Consider the following 21704-nt stretch of genomic DNA (forward strand, 5'->3'; position numbering starts at 1 on the left):
TAAAAATAAAAAAAATGAAGAAATTCTTTATGAAGAGGGGTTATTCCGGCTAAATCCCACATTAAAAGTATTGAGAGTTTTAAAAATTATATTAATATAAAATTTTGTTTATAAACATAATTGGTTCAATATTTTCAAAATGGTGGCTCTTCCGGTTACACCTGTTTTTTCAATAATGAAAACACCAAAAACAATAATATAAAAAATTAAAAATTGTAGAGTTATCGATTTTTGGAGAGGAAATTGCAAATCCAAATAATGTCAAAAAAGTCTAAATATTTCGAGAACGAAAGAGTATAACTCTCTCAAATCACTTGAGTAATCTGAAAAAGCACTAAAAAGGTAGCCTTCTATTTGAAATAACGAATTACTACCCATTTCCGAAGTAACAGAAAGTGCCGCCAACTTGAGCAGGACCTAACCAATTATATCTATATGCAAAATTTTAGTAAAAATATCGTTGTTTCCTGTATAAACTGTACAACTCCATTTTTTTTATACAGGGTGAGTCATGGATGTTGCGTCAGTGAATACTTTCTCCATTACCTACTGAGACTAAGAATGTAACTTTATAATTTATTGAATTATTTTTAAATATTTGTAAAGTTCTATTCTATTTATAGACTGTTTTCAACTTTTTTTCGAAATACAACTTATATTTTTTCTACAGTTTTATTTATAAAGTGCAATTTTGCTTTCAATTTTCGGTTACAACATTGCCAAGATATTGAAATTTTTTGCAAAAGTATGAAGATACCTCCAGCATGTTTATTATTAACAATAGAAACATACAACTTTGCACATTGATAAAGACGACTTTTTTTATTTGATGTAATTTTTATTTGTTTTTCTATACAGGAATTTACTAATAAAATATGCAATTTTCAAACAAACATGTAACATAATATAACTTTGGTTTCTAAAATGTAACACACTACAGGCTGACTCTACTAAAAAAATATTTCAATTTTATATCAAAAACTAATACCTAACACACAAAAAACAGTTTTTTTAACTCTGTTTTTTTATCTGTTCATGTGAATTTTTTCAGATTCTTTCAGACACATTTCATTTTTTGCGGCATTGCCATGTCAAACATTTCTATTCTTTTGCAATTTTTTCGCGTACTTTTTTAAATTTAAAAACTGCTATTTAAGAATTCATAAAAATAATAAATTTTTCAAGGGACCGTTTGTAAAAATTACTTAGTGTTGAAGTTTAGAATTACATGAAAAATAACACGAATTATTATTTTTCTTGAGCAAATTAACATAAATTAATTAATATTTACGAGTTTTATAAGAAACGGAAAAAAATCAGAAAAAACCCACATGCACACAGAAAAATACAACGTTCTTTATGACAAACGCTAATCTTTGTGTGATTACTAGTTGAAATAGACGCACATTTAGTAAATTCAGCTTTTATATTTTTTATCCCATTTTATTAATAATTTTCTTTTTGGGTGTAATCTTGTAAGATCCGAATTAGGTACTGAAAATATTTAATGATGATTGAAAATTGATTTTCAGATTAATCAAAACTCATTTCTTTCTCAAAACACCAAGCGTTTATTTTCAACACGATACGTGTTTCGATCAAGGTGAACAATATGAAATGCAAGAAACGAATATTAATTCATTAACACCAAAAAAATTCAATAAAAAATGGCCCAAACACTTGAAAATTTAACCAGAAAAGCTTTTAAACGTTTTCTTCGGACTATTTTTATAACAAGGAAAAAGTTTTATTCAACGATAATAATCATTACTTTGTGAATGAAAAAAAATATAGCCTGTTGTTTATAGTTTATAGCCTTGTTGTATAATAAATATATTAAAATACACTTTATCGCTTTTGTAACGTACTGCGATGATTTTTATTTATTTTTCGACGGCGAAATAATCAAAATACCACTTAGCTTGCAGCATTGTGATGCTAAAAATGAACAAAAACGTGCATTTCCATGTAATTACCATTCCCTGTTGATAACACTCGTGCACTTGTACATTTTAAAATGCAAATAGCGAGTTAAAAGCTAAAGATAAGCCGACACGATCCTAGTATTTAAAAGCAAACCGAGCCATCATTCAATAAATCGGTGTTAACAGCAGTCAAAATATTTGCGGTGTAAATGATCTCAAAGTAATAAATCGGAGTTTTCCAGGTACCGGAACGAATCCGGGCGATGAACGCCAGCGTAAAGCTTTTGCTAATAGTCCGTGAGCCCGTGACCAGAGCTATATCGGATTACACCCAACTCCGAGCCAACGCAGCGACAGCCCCCCCAACGATAGCCACCCCGCCCCCCAAATCCTTCGAGAGCCTATCGCTCTTCCCCAACGGCTCCATCAACGAGGCGTATAGACCCCTGGCCATCTCCGTTTACCATAACTACTTACACAGGTGGCTGGAGGTTTTCCCTCGAGAGCAAATACTCGTAGTGAACGGAGATCTCCTCATCGAGGATCCCGTGCCCCAAATCCAGAAGATTGAGCGCTTTCTGGGACTGGAACCGAGAATAGGCACACATAATTTTTACTTCAATGAGACCAAGGGCTTTTACTGTCTGAGGAACGAGACGTCGGACAGGTGTTTGAGGGAAACCAAGGGCCGGAAGCATCCGAGAGTCGACCCTAATGTCGTCGCCAAGTTGAGGAGGTACTTCGGAGAGCACAATCAAAAGTTCTACGAGCTTATTGGAGAGGATCTCGGCTGGCCCGAAGAATAATTCGGTTCATTTCGATGTAAATAATCATTTAAGACCCGGGTCGGAGGTTCTTACGATTTTGTAAATACTAGGTGCTCCATAGAGTAGGGAGCGACTCCATGCCGAAATCGACAAATTTTATTTTTACTTTTACAAAGAATTTTGAAGAAAATAATAAAACAAAATAAAATCACAAACAAATCGAAACTTTTTTCTAATAATGGCATAAAAGTATGTTCATCAGACGTGGTAAAATATTTGCTTAAAAATTGTCGTTAACAAATAAATGTTTAAATTGAAAGATAAGAATTTTACATGTTTTTAAATCTTAAAATTTCAGGACGAAAATAGCTTTCAGGTTAAAGAATGTCACAAATTACAAAACAAAGTTATTAGTTTTAAATAATTTATAAAATTAGTGTTACTTTAAGCTGTATTTATTTTAGTTAAGTCCATAATAAATATATTTTCTTTACGTGGTCTTGAGATAAAAATGTTAAATATTACATCAAAAATAACAACACAAACTTATATTTTTTAAATAAAACAAACAATTGCTTTTTGGAACAAAAAATTGAATAAAAACAAAAGTTGAAACAAAAATTTTAGCAAAACAATTATAAATTAGAACAAAGAAATTCGGCAAAAAATTGTTAGTCGGAATAACAAATTCATAAAAAAATTACTAGTATTTCTGGTGGAGAAAAAAAAGTGAAACAAGAAAATCAGCAAAAAATTATTCTTTAGAACAAAATATTGAACAAAAATCCCTAGTTGGATTAACAAAATAAGTAAAAATTCTCCACTGGTCAAAAAAATCGAACCATGAAATAAAAAATTTGACAAAACATTCAGATTTTTTCTTTACGTGATCTTGAGAAATGTTGAAATTATTACATCAAAAATAATAACACAAGCTTATATTTTTTGAATAAAACACTACGTTTTTTGTCTTTTTGGACATTGCTGTTAATGTTAAAACTAAACTTTTATTGATCAATTTCATCTGTTTTTTTGACAAAAATTGGTATACTTTTTCATTACACAAAACTAAGAATAATTTTTACAAATTACAATCTTTAGATCAACATTTTTTAACGTATTTTGGTTAAAAAGAAAAAAAAAAAGAAAAAATTAAATTATTTGTTACAAAACTAAAATAAATTAATATCTGAAATTAAGCAAAAAGTTTTCTTAAGGGCAAAAATTAAGTAAAAGATCGGTAGTCAGAATAACAAATTCACCAAAAATTTAGCAGTAGTTACAAAAATCGATCGTTAGAACAAGTAATTGAGCCAAAAATCACTAGATGAATAAAAAATTAAACAAAAATATCTAATAAACAACAAATTAACCAAAAAAATTGCTATTCGTGACAAAAATTAAACAAAAAATCGCTTATTAGATTAACAAAATGACTGAAAATTCTGCAATGATCCCAAAAATCTAATACTGAAACACAAAATTTAGTAAACAATCAGTAGTTCCACAAACATTTACAAAACAAAAAGCTTTACAACTTGGGCTTTAGATTTATATTTTCTTAGCGTACTTTAGGTGACAGCGAAAAAAATTAAAAAAATGGTAAATTATTTGAAAAATTAAAAAAAAACTCTGGACTTTTTGTTTTTGCATCTGTTACCATAGATTATTATTAAATTTTCTTTCTGAAAACATACACTTTTAAATTTGAGGAACAAATAAATTTATTTGTTACAAAACTGAAATTAAGCAAAAAGTCTCCTTAAGAACAAAAAATTGAGTAGCACAATCGCTAGTTAGAGTAACAAATTTACCAAAAATTTGGTAACAGTTACATAAATTGATCGTTAGAATAAGAAATTGAGCACTAGCTAAATAAAAAATTAAAGTAAAAATAACAAAAAACGTGACAAACTTGCTCTTTGTGACAAAAAATTTCAAAAATCCTTTGTTGCGATAACAAAATGATTGAAAATCATTCAGTGATCACAAAACTCGAACATTGAAAGAAACCTAATTCCAAAAATATTACAAAAAATAAAATAAAGTTTTTACGTGAAAAAAATATACAGATTCACATTTTTTATAGTATTTTATTTGGAAAGCTAAAAGATTTTAAAAAAACCCTAAGCAATTTGAAAAATTTAATACAACCCGCTCCTGTTTATTAATTTTTTTTTCAGAAAATATAACATTCAAATTTATGAACAAATAAAATTATTTAATTAAAATTTATTTGAAATTAATATTTGATTTCCATTTGCTATTATTTTCTGTTATATTTTACAAATAAAAATGCCATTTGGTTAAAAAAATAAGGTAATTTTCAACCGACTATCCTGAAATTTTAAGATATTCTAGGAAAGACACTCATAGTTTTATAATAAAATTAGAAAAAATAAAAATAAGTGTGATTGCTTTTCTTTAATTAAACAAACATTCTACCACTTTCGCAATGAACATTTTTTGCTATTATGTATGTATTAAAAGACATTTCAATAAGATATAATTTGTGAACATTTTCTTCAAAATAATAGAAAATGTAAGGGAGTTTCGGGTTTTGGCATGGGGTTGCTTTAGTGCGAGGGTTTTTCGATAGGAAGCCTAAGATGCTTACTTCCACCATAGCGAAAATGAAAAATTTCTTTCTTAATAAGCACAATTGATGAAAGCAAAGTTAGCGGGATAAAAAGGCGGCCTTAATGCGTATTGAATTATAAATCATCCGGCACAAGATGGAGCTTTTCTCCGCGTTAAAGTTTGTTAGGAAGAGGCTGATAGTGTTTAAAAGTAGTCGACTTCCTGCTGTCTACAAGAGTTAGGTAACTTATTGCAAACATTCTCGCTCTATACTCGAATTTACAATGGCCGAGGAGAGCACAAAGTGTGCACAATTATTGCTCAATTCATAGTTCAAGACAAAGGAAACGGAACATATCACAAAATACATATCATAATTTATAGAAAATTGATTATTTTTTCGAAGGGCAAATGCTTATTGTGGACCCGGTTTTTGAGTTGGATCATATTGATCAGTGCCTTATTTACTTTTACAATTTCGTAGTCCACATTGGAACTTGTTAAAAACTGGTGTTTTCCCACATTTACACTAACGGGAGAGATTTTAAACCCTAGGAAAATTCTTGTTTAACATTATTGCACATTTGCCATGTCACAAACATGTTGACAGTTAGACTCGTGAGTGTAAATGAGAAAATACCAACACAAATTTCGTTTCGTTCAAAACTGTTTATTGCAAGCTTCACCCCAAAACTATTCAGTCTTGAAAATTACGTTGTATTCTCATATTTAACTTGTTCGCAAGGAGTTATGTATTATCTTTTTTAATTAAATATAGAAAGACGTTGATTAACCGAAACGGCTGTTGGAACCAACACTGCTGAAATTGCATAATAGACGCGCCTCGCATGTAAACACGAACATTGGTTCTAATGTATTTAAAGCAAAATTGCTTTTTTGGAACCAAAAATTGAACAAAAAAGAATTAGCTTAAACAAAAATTTCAGTAAAAAATTGATAATTAAGATACAAAAATTCAGCAAAAAATTGTTAGTCGGAATAACAAATTCGTCAAAAATTTGATAGTAGTGACAAAAATTGATTGCTGAAAAAAATTTCAGCTGGAGACAAAAAAATTAAAAAACATTCTCGTTGAAACAAGAAAATCAGGAAAAAAATATTCTTTGGAACAAAAAATCCCTAGTTGCATTAACAAAATAAGTGAAAAGTCCCCATTGGTAAAAAAATTCGGACCATGAGACAGAAAATTTAACAAAACATTCAGCAAAAAAATTCAGGTAGACAAAAAAATTGAAAACAAAATTTCGGTCGTAAAAAAAATTCAGATAAAATTGTTCTTCGTAACAAAAAACTGGATAAAAAATCGCTTGTTGGAATAACAAACTGAATGAAAATTTTCTACTAATCACAAAATCGAAAAAAAATTAAACAAAAAATTTCCTTATCTCCAAAAAATTGTGTAAAATATCTCCCGTGGGAGTAAAAACCTCAGCAAAAAATCGCTAGATGAAATAACAAATTTACCAAAAATTTGTAAATAGTAACAAAAATCTATCGTTGGAACAAGACATTGAGTAAAAACTTTCTGGTAGAAACAAAAAAATGGAAAAAAAAACTTTGGTTGCAAAACTTGTTCTTCGAAACAAAAAATTAGGCAACAAATCGTTAAAATTCTCCACTGGTCACAAAAATCGAACAAAAAATTTAGCAACAACTTGCGATAGAAACAAAAAAATGAGTAAAAAACAGCAAAAAGCGTCACAAAATGTCGATTGCTGGAATAACTCATAGAAAAAAATTTGCCACTCACAAAAATCGATCGTTAGAAGATAAAAATGTGCAAAAAATCCCTCGTTGAGTCAAGAAAATCAGCAAAAAATAATTTTTTGGAACAAATTATTGAACAAAAAATCCCTAGTTGGATTAACAAAATAAGTGAAAATTCTCCACTGGTCTTTATTTAAACGAACCATGAAACAAAAAAATTAACAAAACATTAAGCAAAAAATTGGATAAAAAATAGCTTGTTGAAATAATAAATTGAAAGAACATTTTCCACTAATACAAAATCAAAAAAAAATAAACAAAAAACTTCTTTATATACAAAAAAATTGAGTAAAATATCTCTCGTTGGAATAAAAACCTCAGCAAAAAATCGCTAGTCGAAATAACAAATTTGCGAATAGTGACAAAAATCGATCGTTGGAACAAGAGTAAAAAATTTCTCGTAGAAACAAAAAAAATTGAAAAATACTCTGGTTGCAAAAAACTGTCTTTCAAAACAAAAAAATGAGTGAAAATTTTCCACTGGTCACAAACATCAAACAAAAAATTGAACGAAAAATTTCTTTAAAGACAAAAAATTGAGTAAAAAAATCGCTAGTCAATAACAATTATAATAACAAATTTGCCAAAAATTTGTCAGTAGTTGAATCGATCGTTAGAAAAAGAAATTGTGCAAAAACTTGTGATAGAAACAAAAAATTGAGTAAAAAAACAGCAAAAATCTATTCTTAACCGAAAGTCGCGTGATGGAATAATTACTTGAGTGAAAATTTGCCACTGACAAAAATCATTCGTTAGAAAAAAAATCTCTTCGTTGTAAAGAAAAATAGCAAATCGGAACAAAAAATTGATCAAAAAAATCACTCTTCAAAGAAGGAAAATCAATAAAAGTGCGCTAGTGGTAAGAATTTCTTGTTAGAACACAAAATTCAGCAAAAATGCAAGTCGGAAAAATTTTTTAAAAATGTTAATGGGAAACCAGTTTTACCAAAGTTTGCCAGTGAGTAGGCAAATCAATTTTTGCAACACAAAAATTGGTTGGAACAAAAAATTAGAAACAACCAAAATGTTTGCGTTTCATTATTTCTAACTGTTAATAAATACAAAATGTCAATGTTCTTTGAACCAAAGTGCGAATCAATTAATTTCGCATAAATTTGTGTCACAATTGGGATGTAGACATCAAAATTCAATTGTTACTTCACCTTCAAACCCTCATAGTTTACAATTATGATTAATTGCACCCCACAGGGAATCCCAATTTTAGGTACAGTGACAAAGCATTACACATTTTAAAAATAAATTAATTTCACACGTATATCCACTTCAACTGTTGATGAATTTGGGCTAAATCGCATCTGGGGAATTTTTTGATTTTATTGTTGGTTCGACTGAAGAGTTCGGTTCGTCAATGCCCGCACATAATTTCTGCATATGCCATAATCTTAGGGTACAAACATTAGCTTAAACTTAAGTGAAATGCAAGGAGGCTGCTAAATACATATCAAATATATAAATTACACACATATCAAAAATGTGATGAAGATTGATCGATTTTATGTATATATTATACAACGTTATTTTGAGAAAAGAAGCACTAGTTAATGTAGCTAAACCCATTGATTTATTGATACATTTTTGATGTAAATTATTTGTAGTTGTAGTCTTGTAATTTTTGATTGCTTTTGAAAAAATCCCTGTCATTACGTCCTTGTAATGTTTTCATATCTGTCGATCTAACTCGTAATATCCTATATCTAATACTCTAGTCTGTCACTTTTTAAATGTTGTAGTGTTGTAGTACGAGATTATTTTCCAAAAGGTGTTTAAATAATGTATAGAACTTCATGCGGGTAGTTTTTACAGTTCCGTTACTGAAAGGCTAACGGCCTGTTGATTCACTAAGATAAACAGTATTTATAAATTTTATGAAGATGTTGACTCTTTAAATTAATATAAAATTGTATACAAATTCTTCGAAGACTGTTGAGATGGACGGGAGGTTTCAGCGACATCTTCATGAAACAAATAGTCTATGCTTTAACTAGAACATTGTTAATTTCTTTAAATTTTTAAATGTACTAGGTGAAACACTGTTAAATATACGCACTAACAATGGGGTATAAGTAAAATAACTAAATTTGTTTTGTTACGATTGAGATTTTAGCTAACGAAATTTTATATGTGAACAATCGCATACATATTTGAATCGATTCCTTAGTTTTAAGTCATCAAACGCAATAATAATTTATACCACCGTTCAAAAATGTATGTGAGTCAATTTTTAAATTATTTCTACCTAAAATCCATGTATTTGTGGGTAAATAAATGTGATGAGAGCAGTTTCGTCCTTTATTACTATGTTTCAAATAAAAATACTACAATAAAAATTCTCATAATAAATAATAAAGTACATTGCAAATTTCCTACAATTACTGTTAGATCGGTAAAATAAATATTAGAGGTACGTCTTATCCAATACAAACTTACACAAATAGGTACAATATTCTCTTACTTCCCACCAATTAAGATAAATATGGAGCATTTACGCACGTGGTAGCTTAATTTCAAAACGTGGCAAGTAACATAACCATGGGCGCCGACTACATGGGTGCAAATTTGGAATATAAGAATATTTGAAATTTCGTATTTATTCTAAGCCGCTTTTTGTAATGTTGCATTTTTTCAAATCACTTTTAATGTCAAAATAGGTTAAATTTTCTATTTTGCTATTTTCCCTGTCAAGAAAATGGATCAAATTCATCGTTTGTGTTATTCTATTTTGTTTTTTCATTGAAATTCCATTAAAATTAATTCAAAATTAAGCTTTTTAGTGAAAAAATATTTCTTATTAGCCCAATCTGAAGAAAACTTCAAAACGACAAAACATTTTACTATTTCAAAAAATTTAGAGAACAAAAAAAATTGGAATATAAAAATATTTGGAATTTCGTATTTCTTCTAATCTTTTTTTAGTAACGTTGCATTTTTTAAAATCACTTTTAATGTCAAAGATGTCTTAAATTTTCTATTTTTCCATTTTCCCTTTCAAGAAAAGGGATCCAATTCATCGTTTATGTCATTCTATTTTATTTCGTAAAAAAGATTTCTTATAATCTCAAAAACTTCAAAATGACAAATACTATTCCAAAAAATTTAGAGAGCAAAAAAATTTCTTAAATTTGATGTTTTTTGAAATATTGTACCTCGATAAAAAATGGTCGTATTTAGATTAAAAGCTTCAAGTTTCTAGTCTTGAAATCTTATAAAAAAAATTTTTTTGAGCTACGGTTATTACGTAATCCTAAGAAATAGCGCCCGAAATACATCGTATTTTTTTATTCTTTTTTTTTGGTCCACGGACTTGGAAAATTTTTTATTAATTAAATATACATGAGCCGAATAGCTTGTTTTTCAGCTTTAATTTGATTTTTTTATGTCCTCTTTACGTCCATTTATCGCTGAAATATTTGACTTTCCATGAAAAAGAAATTTTTTGTTTTTGATCATTGATATTTCAGCAACCAATGACCGCATAGACAACGTAAGAACAGTTTCAAAAACTGAAATAAATTTTCTGCAAGAAATTTTTACGAGTTTTTGAAAAAAAATATTGCTTGCAACATTGATTTAAAGAAAAGAGAAAAGAACTTTTTTTGTTGTAGTAAATCTACCGCGTATTCACGAATATTGATAGTGTCATTACGTTTTTTTATAGCCTAATGTACGACCAATAGCTCTAAACTGTTTTCTCGGACCGATTTTCAGTCTTACAAAAAAATTAAAGAAGTTAATTGTTTCTGAACATTGTGTACTCTTCATCAAAATGAAAAAAGCATTTTTTTTCACCTTTTTCCACAATTTTGCATGTTAAATTTGAAAAAAGATCTTCGAAAAAATTAAAAAAAAAAATTGAAAATGTAAAATATCAAAAACCAATACTGACCATTTATTTAGCTTTTGCATACCGTACTTTTACTCAAATTAATCTCGAAAAGTTGATACCCCTCAAGCTGTGTTCAGCACTAGATTTACGAACATTCATGCAACTTTTCAAAAAGTAATTTTTTTTAAATTGATTTTTTTTTCAAATTTAACACTAGTGTATTATTTTTTAAAACTCAACAACTTGAATCATTTTGCAACTTTGTACTATTTTCATTAAATTTTTATTGCATATGTTATTTATTGATTTTCTTCTTTTGTACTTTACAAAAAATTATATTATTTTTAAATTTTCTAAATATTAAATACAATAAATTCAACAAACACAGGAAAGAAGAAATCCTTTTTTCTCAAGTCTTTTGTTTTTGTTCTCAAGTCCTGCAAATTATATCAATTTTTTGTTTATGCACCAATTGAAAATAAGAAAAGTCGGCGCCCATCAATATAACTGTAAGCTAAAGTGGGTAAAACATTTAGGAACAATAATTTTTACATTAGAATTACGCACTATATTACACAACGGAGATCTTGTTTCTAACTAGAATACTAAAACGTATATACAAAGAAATTGTTTAAGGAAAAACAATTGTAAAACATGGGACCTTCAAGCAAAATACATGAATTCTCTTTGGTACAGTACAATAACAGTTAGACGTCTATTGCTGAGTGCAAACACTCAATAATAATACTCAAGAAATTATTTACATTTAGCTACAAGCGCCGGCGAATACTGAAGTTGACTAGCTGACCCCCCGCACCCCTAGTGTATCAAAATCGGACTCCTCGTCTTGGTCAAATTCTTCTGTCTCTTGTACCTCTCGATGTCCACGTGGGTGAAAACCGGCCTCCGACTGGTCATTTTGGGCCTCGTGGTCTCCTCGTGGCAAAGACTGTCGATCTTCCAGTTTTGGGCCACTTTCACGCCCAATTTCTCGCATTCGCGGGCATAGGCCATCAGACTATCACAGTAGCATCTCCCAGTGGGGCACTTGCACATGTCCATCTTGCACGTCTTGTAGTACTTGAAGTAGTTCAGTTTGGACTCGCATTCGCCGAAAAACTCCGACTTGTTGAGATACTTGCAGCGATTCTTCTGGTTCTTCTGGTGGTTGGTGCAAACCGACATCCGGGCCAGCTGTCTGCTGCTCCTATGCGAGGACATGCAGGAGGCCCGCGAGCCGGCGCACCAGGCGGCCCCGAAGGCCAACACCTCGCTGTCTTTGAAGACGTGGCCTTTCCGCGTTTTGAACTCGTCTTGGACGTTGCCGTTGAAGTTACCGCAAAGGCCGGAGAGTTTGTTCTTGAAGACGGCGGGGACGGTCACCTCGAGGAAGCTTTTGCCGTTCCAGAAGATTTTCACGCCGTTTTGGAAGGTCACTTCGACGTTTCCGTTGCGCTTCTCGATGCTCACTTTGCCCTCTTTCTTGTAAGGGAGGGTTAGTTTCTTGCGGTTGAGCTTGACGCGGCCTTTTTGTTGGAGGTTGAAGCGGAAGTCTTCGTAGCGGATTGCCACGCGTTTTGTTATGATTGCGTTCTTGAAGGTTTTGTTGAAGAAGTCGTTGGCGACGCGGATTGAGAAGCTCTGGGTTTTCGTGTCGGAGACCAGGAGGTATTTGCCGATGCCCTGGAAGGTGTAGATCTTGCCGTCGAAGGTTTTGTAGTGGGGGTCGCCGAACACCATGCACACGCCCTCAACTGAAATAAAATAATAAAGAATTAAAATTAAGTAGTAAAATGCACACAAGAAACAATCGTTTTACATTCCAAATTTAAAAAATTAGTCTCATAAAAAATTAAATTTAATCAAATTCTTAGGTGTAATAGTTATTTATTCGACGAGTTTGAGTGTAAATCGGACTCTTTATTTGACCGAGTGGATTTTTAAACCACGAGTGTAACGAGTGGTTTACCATCCACGAGGTGGAATAAAGCGTCCGATTTACACTCAAACGAGTGGAATACAACATTTTATTCTTCGAATTAGAGTCAACAAGGTTTAAACTTGCTTTAAATCTGTTAAAAATAATTTGAAGTTTTGTATTGAGAAATGCCAAACAGTTGTCAAAACTTCCTTACAAGGGAGAAAAACCGTAAATTTTGACAGTGTCGAAGAATAAAAGTTATTTTAGTGAGAGTTGGGGATTTCTAACAAAATTTTGATATATTGCTTTTTGTAAAAAAAATATGTTGTGTTAAGAGTGAGAGTGTTTTATACAGAAGTACAGAAGTAAAATTGTTATTGAAGTATCTAAAAATTGGTTTTATCTTAAAAAGTAGGTATTATAAAAAAAACGTTTTTGATGATTTTTAAAACCACCACTTCCAATAATTAATTAGAGATAAAATCCACTTAGAGTGGCTACAGTTTGGAGTATTTTAGACCTTATTTTTAGAAATTTTTATTAGATTTCAAACTTTTTTAGCGGTTTTACAAAAACAATAATTTTATGTGTCCAATTTTTAGTATGATTCATCATTTTCCACGATTTTTTTTTGGGATGTCAAATGAGATTTTATTTAAAATTCAAATTATTATTCATTTTTTGTTGCATTTAAATATTTTTTCCTGTGCTTAATTAACTTGCTCTAGATAGAATTTTTTACAAAACAGCTCGAAAACTACTCAAAAATATAAAATACTATGTTATCTTTATTAAAAATTTATAATAAAAAAATTAAAATAATAGTTATTTATTCGACGAGTTTGAGTGTAAATCGGACGCTTTATTTAACCGAGTGGATTTTTAAACCACGATTGTAACGAGTTGAATACAACATTTTATTCTTCGAATTAGACTCAACAAAGCTTAAGCTTGCTTTAAATCTGTTAAAAATAATTTGACGTTTCGTATTGAGAAATGCCAAACAGTTGTCAAAACTTCCTCACACAGGAGAAAAACCGTAAATTTTGACAGTGTCAAAGAATAAAATAATTTACTTAACCTAAAATTTTTAAATGTTCTTTTAGTGATTATATTTTTTGTATTTTCTTGTATTTCCAAGTGCTCAAATTATTTAAAAATTTAAGTACTATCATGTAATATTTATTTTCAATACAAAAACTTTTTTATTGTTGTTAATTTTTAGTTCAAAATTACAACTATTTTGAAGTGTTTACAAATAGAGTGTTTCAATATACCTACAGGATAAGCAAAATTATAAAACCAAATGTTTTTTGCTTATTTACTATCTAAAATAGAAAACTTGTTGAACGATAAAGTATGTAGGTACTAAAGAATGATCGTTTTTGTATTTTTGAGTTCAATAATTTTTTTTACTGTTTTAAATAACTATTACCTATAATATTTTTTTCGACAATTGATTTAAGAACTACAATCAAAAAAAAATTTTACGAAAAAATTCCTGGTAATATGCCATTTGAAAGACAAAATGCAAACAAAACAAAAATAAAGTAGCAAATATTTTATTTTCAATAAAACGATCACATTTTTTTTATTTCTTCTAACAGCAAATAATTTAACAAAAACAAACATTTTGCCCCCCCTGTATGTATTTTTAAATATTTTTTTGATGATTTGTAATGAATTTGAATGAACATGTTAAGATTTCAAAAATCCAGAAAGTGATTGATTTATAAAAAAATTATCATTTAAATTAAATAATAAAGTTTTATGCTCTGTGTATTTGTTTTTAAAAAAGTTGAAAAAAGTGCTTTTTTGGTAATTTTAGTGATTTGTTCACATGCTGTTCCTGGGTAATACAAAATATTTTTAGTTTCGAAACATGAAAAAATTCCCTAAAGTTTCATTGAAACCTTTGTTAGTGAGTTTTAAATATTTTTTTCTATTTCGGTGCTATAATAAGCATTTTGTGTAAATGAAAATAGTTGCACAAAATGTAATTTTGTGACACTGTTTTCTGGCGACATTTTGTGCAATATTTTGGTCATCACTGGCCATAGACTGTTGCTTTTAAGGGAGAAATTGTTGCAATTCCACGTATTTTACCGAAACTAATGCAATTTGAAAACCGCATACGTCAAATGTCAAAAATTTTAACTGTCAAATATAATAATAAATTAAATTTAAAAAGTGCTCAATAGAAAGAATAGCATTAAAAATGTGTGTTACAACCTCTCATTTTGATAGTCGTAAGGTTTTGGCCACATAAATCTCGTACAACTTCATTTTGACATCACGTCAAATTTTTCCAACAATGTTTGTTGTACAACAAACTTTGATATAAAAAACATGAACTTGCGTAAATCAAAAGATCAAATTTTATTGAGATTTTTCTCTAAAAGAAATTCTGGTCAAGCCTCTCCCTTGTTTTCGGATTATGGTTCCTTTATTTTGCCACCGTTTCTTCATGTTCATTACAGAAGCTTTATTTATGTGCAATTCTTCTGCTGTTTTTCTAATTTTGCTGTAATTCGTTTTTTATCAGCTTGCGAAAGTTTTCTTGTCATACTGACTGTTATAAATTATTTTCTCAAAAATAATTAATAAACTTCACTTTGACAAATTAAAGTATAAATTACAACAAAACAAAAATTGAAATTACATTTTGTACGAGATTTATGTGGCCAAAACTGTACATTTGTAACACAATGAGAGTGTTTGTAACATTTGTTTTTTAATATACTATTTGGCCCAAAACCAAAAAACGCTTGTTTCCGTAACTTTTGGTCCGCCTGTACATAATTTCAAACATATTTTGCTTATTTTTAATAAATTTCATATCTCTGGCAATCATTTGTGATGGTTTATGGTTTTATCTAAAACTTTTAAAGTGTCAAAAATGCAGAAAATTTATAAAACAATATTTTTTTAGGATGTCTAAAAATTGAATTGTTTTAGTACGATTTGGTTATTTTTTTTTTTTGGTAACTCTGGTCATTTGCACATTTTCTGTCGTTTTGACGTATTTTTTTTAATAATATTCACTCATTTATTGCTAGCAACAATGCCTCCACTCGCTACGCTCGTCCCTCAACCCCTCACCTTCAACACACTTATCGCAGCACTCCCCCGGCAGATGCACCAACTTGGTCCCCGGAGCACACGGCAGCGTGACATTGCACCTCGTCATGGCACAACTCGGCCTTCCTCTGTGACACTTACACGACCTACAAGCATCAAGTTTCCACGACTGGCCATCCTACCTAGCAAATAATAATTTAAAACTTATCCGTCACACCCCTCACCAACTTGCCTCATAATAGTGATCCCCAAAGCGGCACTCCATCCTCACCTCTTGCGGGATGATGCATTGCTTGCAGCAGCTTCCGGGGACCGACTTCTGCAGATCCGGTGCGCAGTCTAACACCGGACATGCTGCGCGTTGACAGATCGAAGTCTCGTTGATGCAAGTGCAGTTTGTGCATTTGTCGATGTTGAACTTGTGGTCCTCCCAGATGAAAGAGGTTTGCACTCTGCAGCTCTTCGGGACGTTCATGAGGACGCGGGTGCCGCGGCAGACGGGACAACACTCGCCAGGGGGGTACACCTGGCTTGTGGGGGAGCATTGGAGGACAGGACAGGCTTTCTTCGCACATGTCATTCGGCCCTTGTGGCAGCGACACTTCAAACAGGGGTCGTCCGAGATCACGTCGCGGTCGTCGGTGGCCTCCTGGCCGTTTATCTTACATTCTAATAAAAAATTATCACAAAGTTATACAACTATACAGCGTGTTCCAAAAATAATATACAATACAAATTTATGAAATTAGTGTCTTTTTTAACGAAACACCATACGTTATTGAATGTAGCTTTTTATTGCAATGTTTTTGACGCAGTTTTTGATACAAGTTGTTTTTTTTTTAATTTAATATACAAAAACTAAAACTTTACTACTGTAAAGAAGAAAGTACAAATTTTAAGGATGTAAGAGTTTTCTTACTGTATTGTGTTTGAAAAAATAAAAAATTGTTAAAGTTGGTTAAAAGTTAAATAAAACACCCAATTATTTGTATTTACATCTAATAGATTGTTAAATTGTCTACCTACAAACATAAACTTTTAAAAGAATGATTTTTTTAAAAGAATGAATGAAATGTGATTCGTAAGTGATATTTCTTTAATCTCTTATGCAACTTTTCACTATTTGGCTATACTGAAATAATAGTTAAATTTTTTTTTCTATAGCAAATGTTAAACTATTTCCTTATCAACTCTTTTAAGTAGATAAAGTAGCACTTTAACCGCAAGGGTAAATAAAATATTTTAACTTATTTTATCCATTTAAATTTACAAATTTTATCACACACGAGGTGGAATAAAGCGTCCGATTTACACTCAAACGAGTTGAATACAACATTTTATTCTTCAAATTAAAGTCAACAAGGCTTAAACTTGCTTTAAATCTGTTAAAAATAGTCTAACGTTTCGTCTTAAAAAATGCTAAAAATTGTAATTTTTTTTGAAATCCTATTTTTTCTCTTAAACTTTAAGTCCTGCTATAGAAAAAAAAAACGATAAAGATTGTTTATCTACTCGTGAAATAAGTCCACTCGTTTGTAAACTTAACTTTTTCACTCATAGATAAACAATCTCTTTATCGTCTTGTAGATATAATAAATAACTTTTAATGTTTAATGTTAAATATGTTTTTAGTTATCAATTGTAGACACTTAAAACTAAATGTTTTTGGAAAGATAATTTAATACAAAAACAAAATAAATAGAGGTGTTCCTTTTCAATTTAGTAAGTTATTGGATTAGCTTGTGAAAAACTGCTTCCTTTTTTATATTAAAAAAATTCTAGCTGTCTTAATTTTTGTGTAATATTTTTTTAAAGAAAGAGATGTTTATGGCAAAAAGAGTAACTTATTTCAAAAACTACGCAAAATCAATAAAAGTTTAACTTAGAAACAACGTACCTAATAAAAAGCTACATCCAAATGTGCCAAAAAAATTATAGTTTCATTAAAAAAAAAAAACAAAGCTCATATTGTAACTTATTTTTAGAACACAATGTATAGTTGAAAATAATATCAGGTGATGCACTAGATTAGCATTAATTTCCTATATTCATTTTTTTAAATTTTAACATTTAAAGGTCAACTCACTTTACCAGCCCTGTATGTAGCAAAAAAATTAAATTAAATTCGACTCTCCCAACGAAAATTATAGTAACTCAAAAATTACAGTTTCGAGAAAAATTGCATTGAATCTTTGAGTATTAATAAAAAATCAAGAAACTGTTTAATATTATTGAAAACTGTAAACAAAATAACATCAATTTCAATTAATTTTTGGTATTTTTAGATGTGTTTTGCTAAGTAAAAAATCTGAACATAGCGAAACAAACTAAAATAATATTAATTTTGAACTGATTTAGTATTTTTTCAGCAGTTTCAGCAACATCTATCAAATCAATTCATCTCAAAATTGCTCAAACATTCGAAAAAAAAACAAAAATAACACCAATTTTGACCCAATTTGGTAAATTTATGGGTCGTCTTAACCAAAATTTTGCAAAATATTGCGTTTCCATCTAAGTCACGCGCTAAACCGATCGAAAAATACAAAAATAATATTACAATCTACTTAATTTAGTGATTTTTCGGTTTGTTTTAGAAAAATCTCACAAAAAAATTAGAATTTTTGAGCAAAACGTGCTTGAAAGACTGAAAAAAGTAAAAATAGCATTATTTTTGACCAAATTTTGTAGGTTTTCGGCTTTTTTAAGTAAATTTTTCTTAAAAATTTTTAGATTTTTAGATGTGTTTTTGCAAAATAAATAAACTAAACAGAGTAATAAAACTAAAATAATATTAATTCCGACTTCTTCAGTGAGTTTTAACAAAATTTTTCGAAAAAAATTGTTCTTATCCCACAAACTTGCTTAAGACAAAAATACCATTTTTGACCTAATTATTACTGAGGGTCTAAATTTTGGTGATAACATTATTTATTCAAAAACATTTTTCTCATTGTTTTTGTATTTTGGGCCCTACATGAGCCATCACTCAAAAAACAATTTTTATGAGTTACTATAGTTTTCGTTAGGAGAGTCAAACTGAAGAATAAAAAAGTTTATTAAAAATTAAAAAATCAAAATTTAATTTTTAATTTTTTGTTGAACTAAGTGATTTTCTGTTAAATCATTTGCCTCCAGGAAATAATAATTAATATAAATTAAAGTAGTACAAAAAATGTGATCACGAAGTTTTGTTTCGTTTTTGAGTTTTGACTTTTTTGTCAAAATTACAATTTATGTACATTTTTTTTTTGAAAAAAAAATAAATAAATCTAAGGTAGGTAGTAAGTTAGATAGTAAGGTAGATAGTAAGTTAGATCATAACTTTCATGAGAAAAATGGTTTTATAGTAGGTTGCCATTGCCAAAACTCAAAAACAAAACAAAAATTCGAAAAATTTTATTCTTTATAAAACATCACATTTTTATATTACTTTATCATTCATCAMTTAKTTTYKTSWAAAAATAAATAGTTTWAGCAAAAAACKTTTRGTTCCATAYTTTTTATTCACCTGGTATAGTAGTCGTTATTACGAATAATTTATAAAAATATTTACAAAATTGAAAATTATTGAAAAATTATGAAAAAATAATTTTCCAAATCTCTTTGTGTAAAAAATAAAAATGTAGTACTTACAAAATTTTAAATAATTTTCTGACTATTTTGCAAACTAACACATTATATGTATTTACCCAAACATTATTCCGTGTGATATAAAAAATAAAAAATAGAAATAAATAAATAAATAAAAATAAATACCAATAAAAGTATTAACTATTTCGTGATGGTATTAATAAAAAAAATTATAGGTGAACGATGTATTAAAATTTTTTAATTTCAAAAGAGTTGAAATTACTTCATTTCAAAAAATTAATAAACCCCTCACTCACTCCTCACGGAGTGTCGTCACAAATGATCAAGTTCTTTGAATCGTTGAAAAGACTTTAATTGGTTATTCACCGAACAAGTCTCTTAACAACTTCGTTAGGTACAGGGAGATTTGGTTTAAACTCAAACTCGAACACAGAACAAAACCATTTCGTAATTGGTAACAACAAATTGGTATAAAAAATGATTGTGTTGACTCCTCCCGAGTTGCAACAAACCGTTCGTTAGCGAGCAGTCAACTCTATAGCCTCATTACCCGGACAAGTCCTGCAGCATTTTCCGGGCTCCGGTGGCAAAGGATTAACACAAGGGGTGTAGCATTGCAAATCCGATACTGTGATAATCCCGGCTTCGCACCGCAGGACTTTGCAAGGGTTATCAGGATCAGTCCATTCCGTGTGACTTGAGTGATGTACTTGGTTGTAGATACATCCTGAAAATATTTACAGTTTCAGCAAGTTTGAGCAAATTGGGGAGTTTCGAGCACCTTTGCACTTGCGGCAACATCCATCCTCGGTTTTCTCAACCAACATGTGGCAGCCCTCGGTTGGAGGGCAATATTCGCGTTTACACTCCACGAGGCCGTTCTGAAAATAAAACAAGCGTCAAAATAAAGACATTGTCATTCATTATTTAGCTTTTTTTAAGTTAAAATTCCCAGTTTTTGCTCAAATTTGAAGCCTTTCTTGATCATTTTGGAAACAATCGAAAAATGAAAAAACATGATTTTTACCTTACTTTGCTAAACTTACAATGAATTTTCAACGAAATCTTGCAAAATAATTGCTTTTCTGACTGAAAAACGTGCTAAAATGATTGCAAACAATTTAATTTTCGACCTAATTTTTTGATTTTGCTGTTTGTTTCAGATTTCAGATTAAAAACCCACTCAAAAGATTGCAAAACAAAAAAATAACAATACTCTTAATCATATTTTGTGGTTTTTTTTGGCTTATTATAACACAATAACATCAATTTCGAAAAAATTTTGTAATTTTTAACCGTATTTAAAAAAAATGCAAAATATAAAGATCTCTGGTTCAAAAACGAACTGAATAGAGCAAAACAAACTAAAATAACATTAACTTTGATCTGATTGATTTAAGAATTTTTCAGCAGTTTTAGCAAAATCTTTCAAAAAAAATTGTTTTCATCTAAAAAAAAAGTGCTTAACGCTCGAAAAAGACAAAAGTAACACCCTTTTTAAGTCCATTTTGTAAATTTGCGAGTCGTTTTAATCAATTCTTTTAATAATTGCGTTTCTGACTAAACAACACACTTAAACGCTTCAAAAATATCAAAATTAAATAATTTTCGACTTAATTTAGTGGTTTCTCGGTTTGTTTTAACAAAAACTCGCAAAAAAAATATGACTTTAGAGCAAAAACGTGTTTAAAAAATTAAAAAAAGAAAAATAATAAATAAAAATAATTTTGTTCAAAAGACAGTTAAAGCAAATAAAACAAGCAAAATAACACCAATTGTGCTTTTTTTGTAATTTTTTAAGCATGTTTTGGAAGATAAACGAACTGAACAGAGCGAAACTAACTAAAATAATATTAAATTTGATCTAATTTAGTAATTTTTCAGCAGTTTCAGCAAAATCTATAGAAAATATTCATTCAATTCAACTTAAAATTGCTGAAACATTTAAAACAAAACCAAAATAACACCATCTTTGACCCACTGTGATAAACTTATAAATTTAAGCTCCCAAAAATAACATTACACAAATTATCCTTATAAATAAAATTCTAGCATACTTCGTTTATTATGAAATTTTGTAAAATATTGCGTTTCCAGCTGAACAACGCGTTAAAACAAACAAAAAACACAAAAATGATATTACAATCGACTTAATTTAGTAATTTTTCGATTTGTTTTAGCAAAATCTCACAAAAAACCTAAAA

General features: G+C 29.6%; 2 protein-coding genes across 2 annotated transcripts in view; one reads left to right on the forward strand and one right to left on the reverse strand.

Annotated features, from left to right (window-relative positions):
- Positions 1 to 3071, forward strand: part of LOC123015185 (heparan sulfate glucosamine 3-O-sulfotransferase 5) — a 57807-nt gene extending 54736 nt beyond the window's left edge. The window contains exon 4 of the mRNA XM_044414788.1: positions 2168 to 3071. Coding sequence (XP_044270723.1) covers positions 2168 to 2731 — 564 coding nt within the window. The 3' untranslated portion in view covers positions 2732 to 3071. The remainder of the gene's footprint in view (positions 1 to 2167) is intronic.
- Positions 3072 to 9940: 6869 nt separating this feature from the next.
- Positions 9941 to 21704, reverse strand: part of LOC123012640 (BMP-binding endothelial regulator protein-like) — a 59874-nt gene continuing 48110 nt past the window's right edge. Inside the window, exons 4-8 of the mRNA XM_044410687.1 lie at positions 20282 to 20381; positions 20051 to 20227; positions 16139 to 16575; positions 15928 to 16084; positions 9941 to 12658 (exon numbers count right to left, since the gene is read on the reverse strand). Coding sequence (XP_044266622.1) covers positions 11724 to 12658; positions 15928 to 16084; positions 16139 to 16575; positions 20051 to 20227; positions 20282 to 20381 — 1806 coding nt within the window. The 3' untranslated portion in view covers positions 9941 to 11723. The remainder of the gene's footprint in view (positions 12659 to 15927; positions 16085 to 16138; positions 16576 to 20050; positions 20228 to 20281; positions 20382 to 21704) is intronic.

Source organism: Tribolium madens, unplaced genomic scaffold, assembly GCF_015345945.1.
Source record: "Tribolium madens isolate multiple individuals breed KSU strain unplaced genomic scaffold, Tmad_KSU_1.1 Scaffold_19;HRSCAF=116;Tcas5.2_LG9, whole genome shotgun sequence".
NCBI classification, from domain to species: domain Eukaryota; kingdom Metazoa; phylum Arthropoda; class Insecta; order Coleoptera; family Tenebrionidae; genus Tribolium; species Tribolium madens.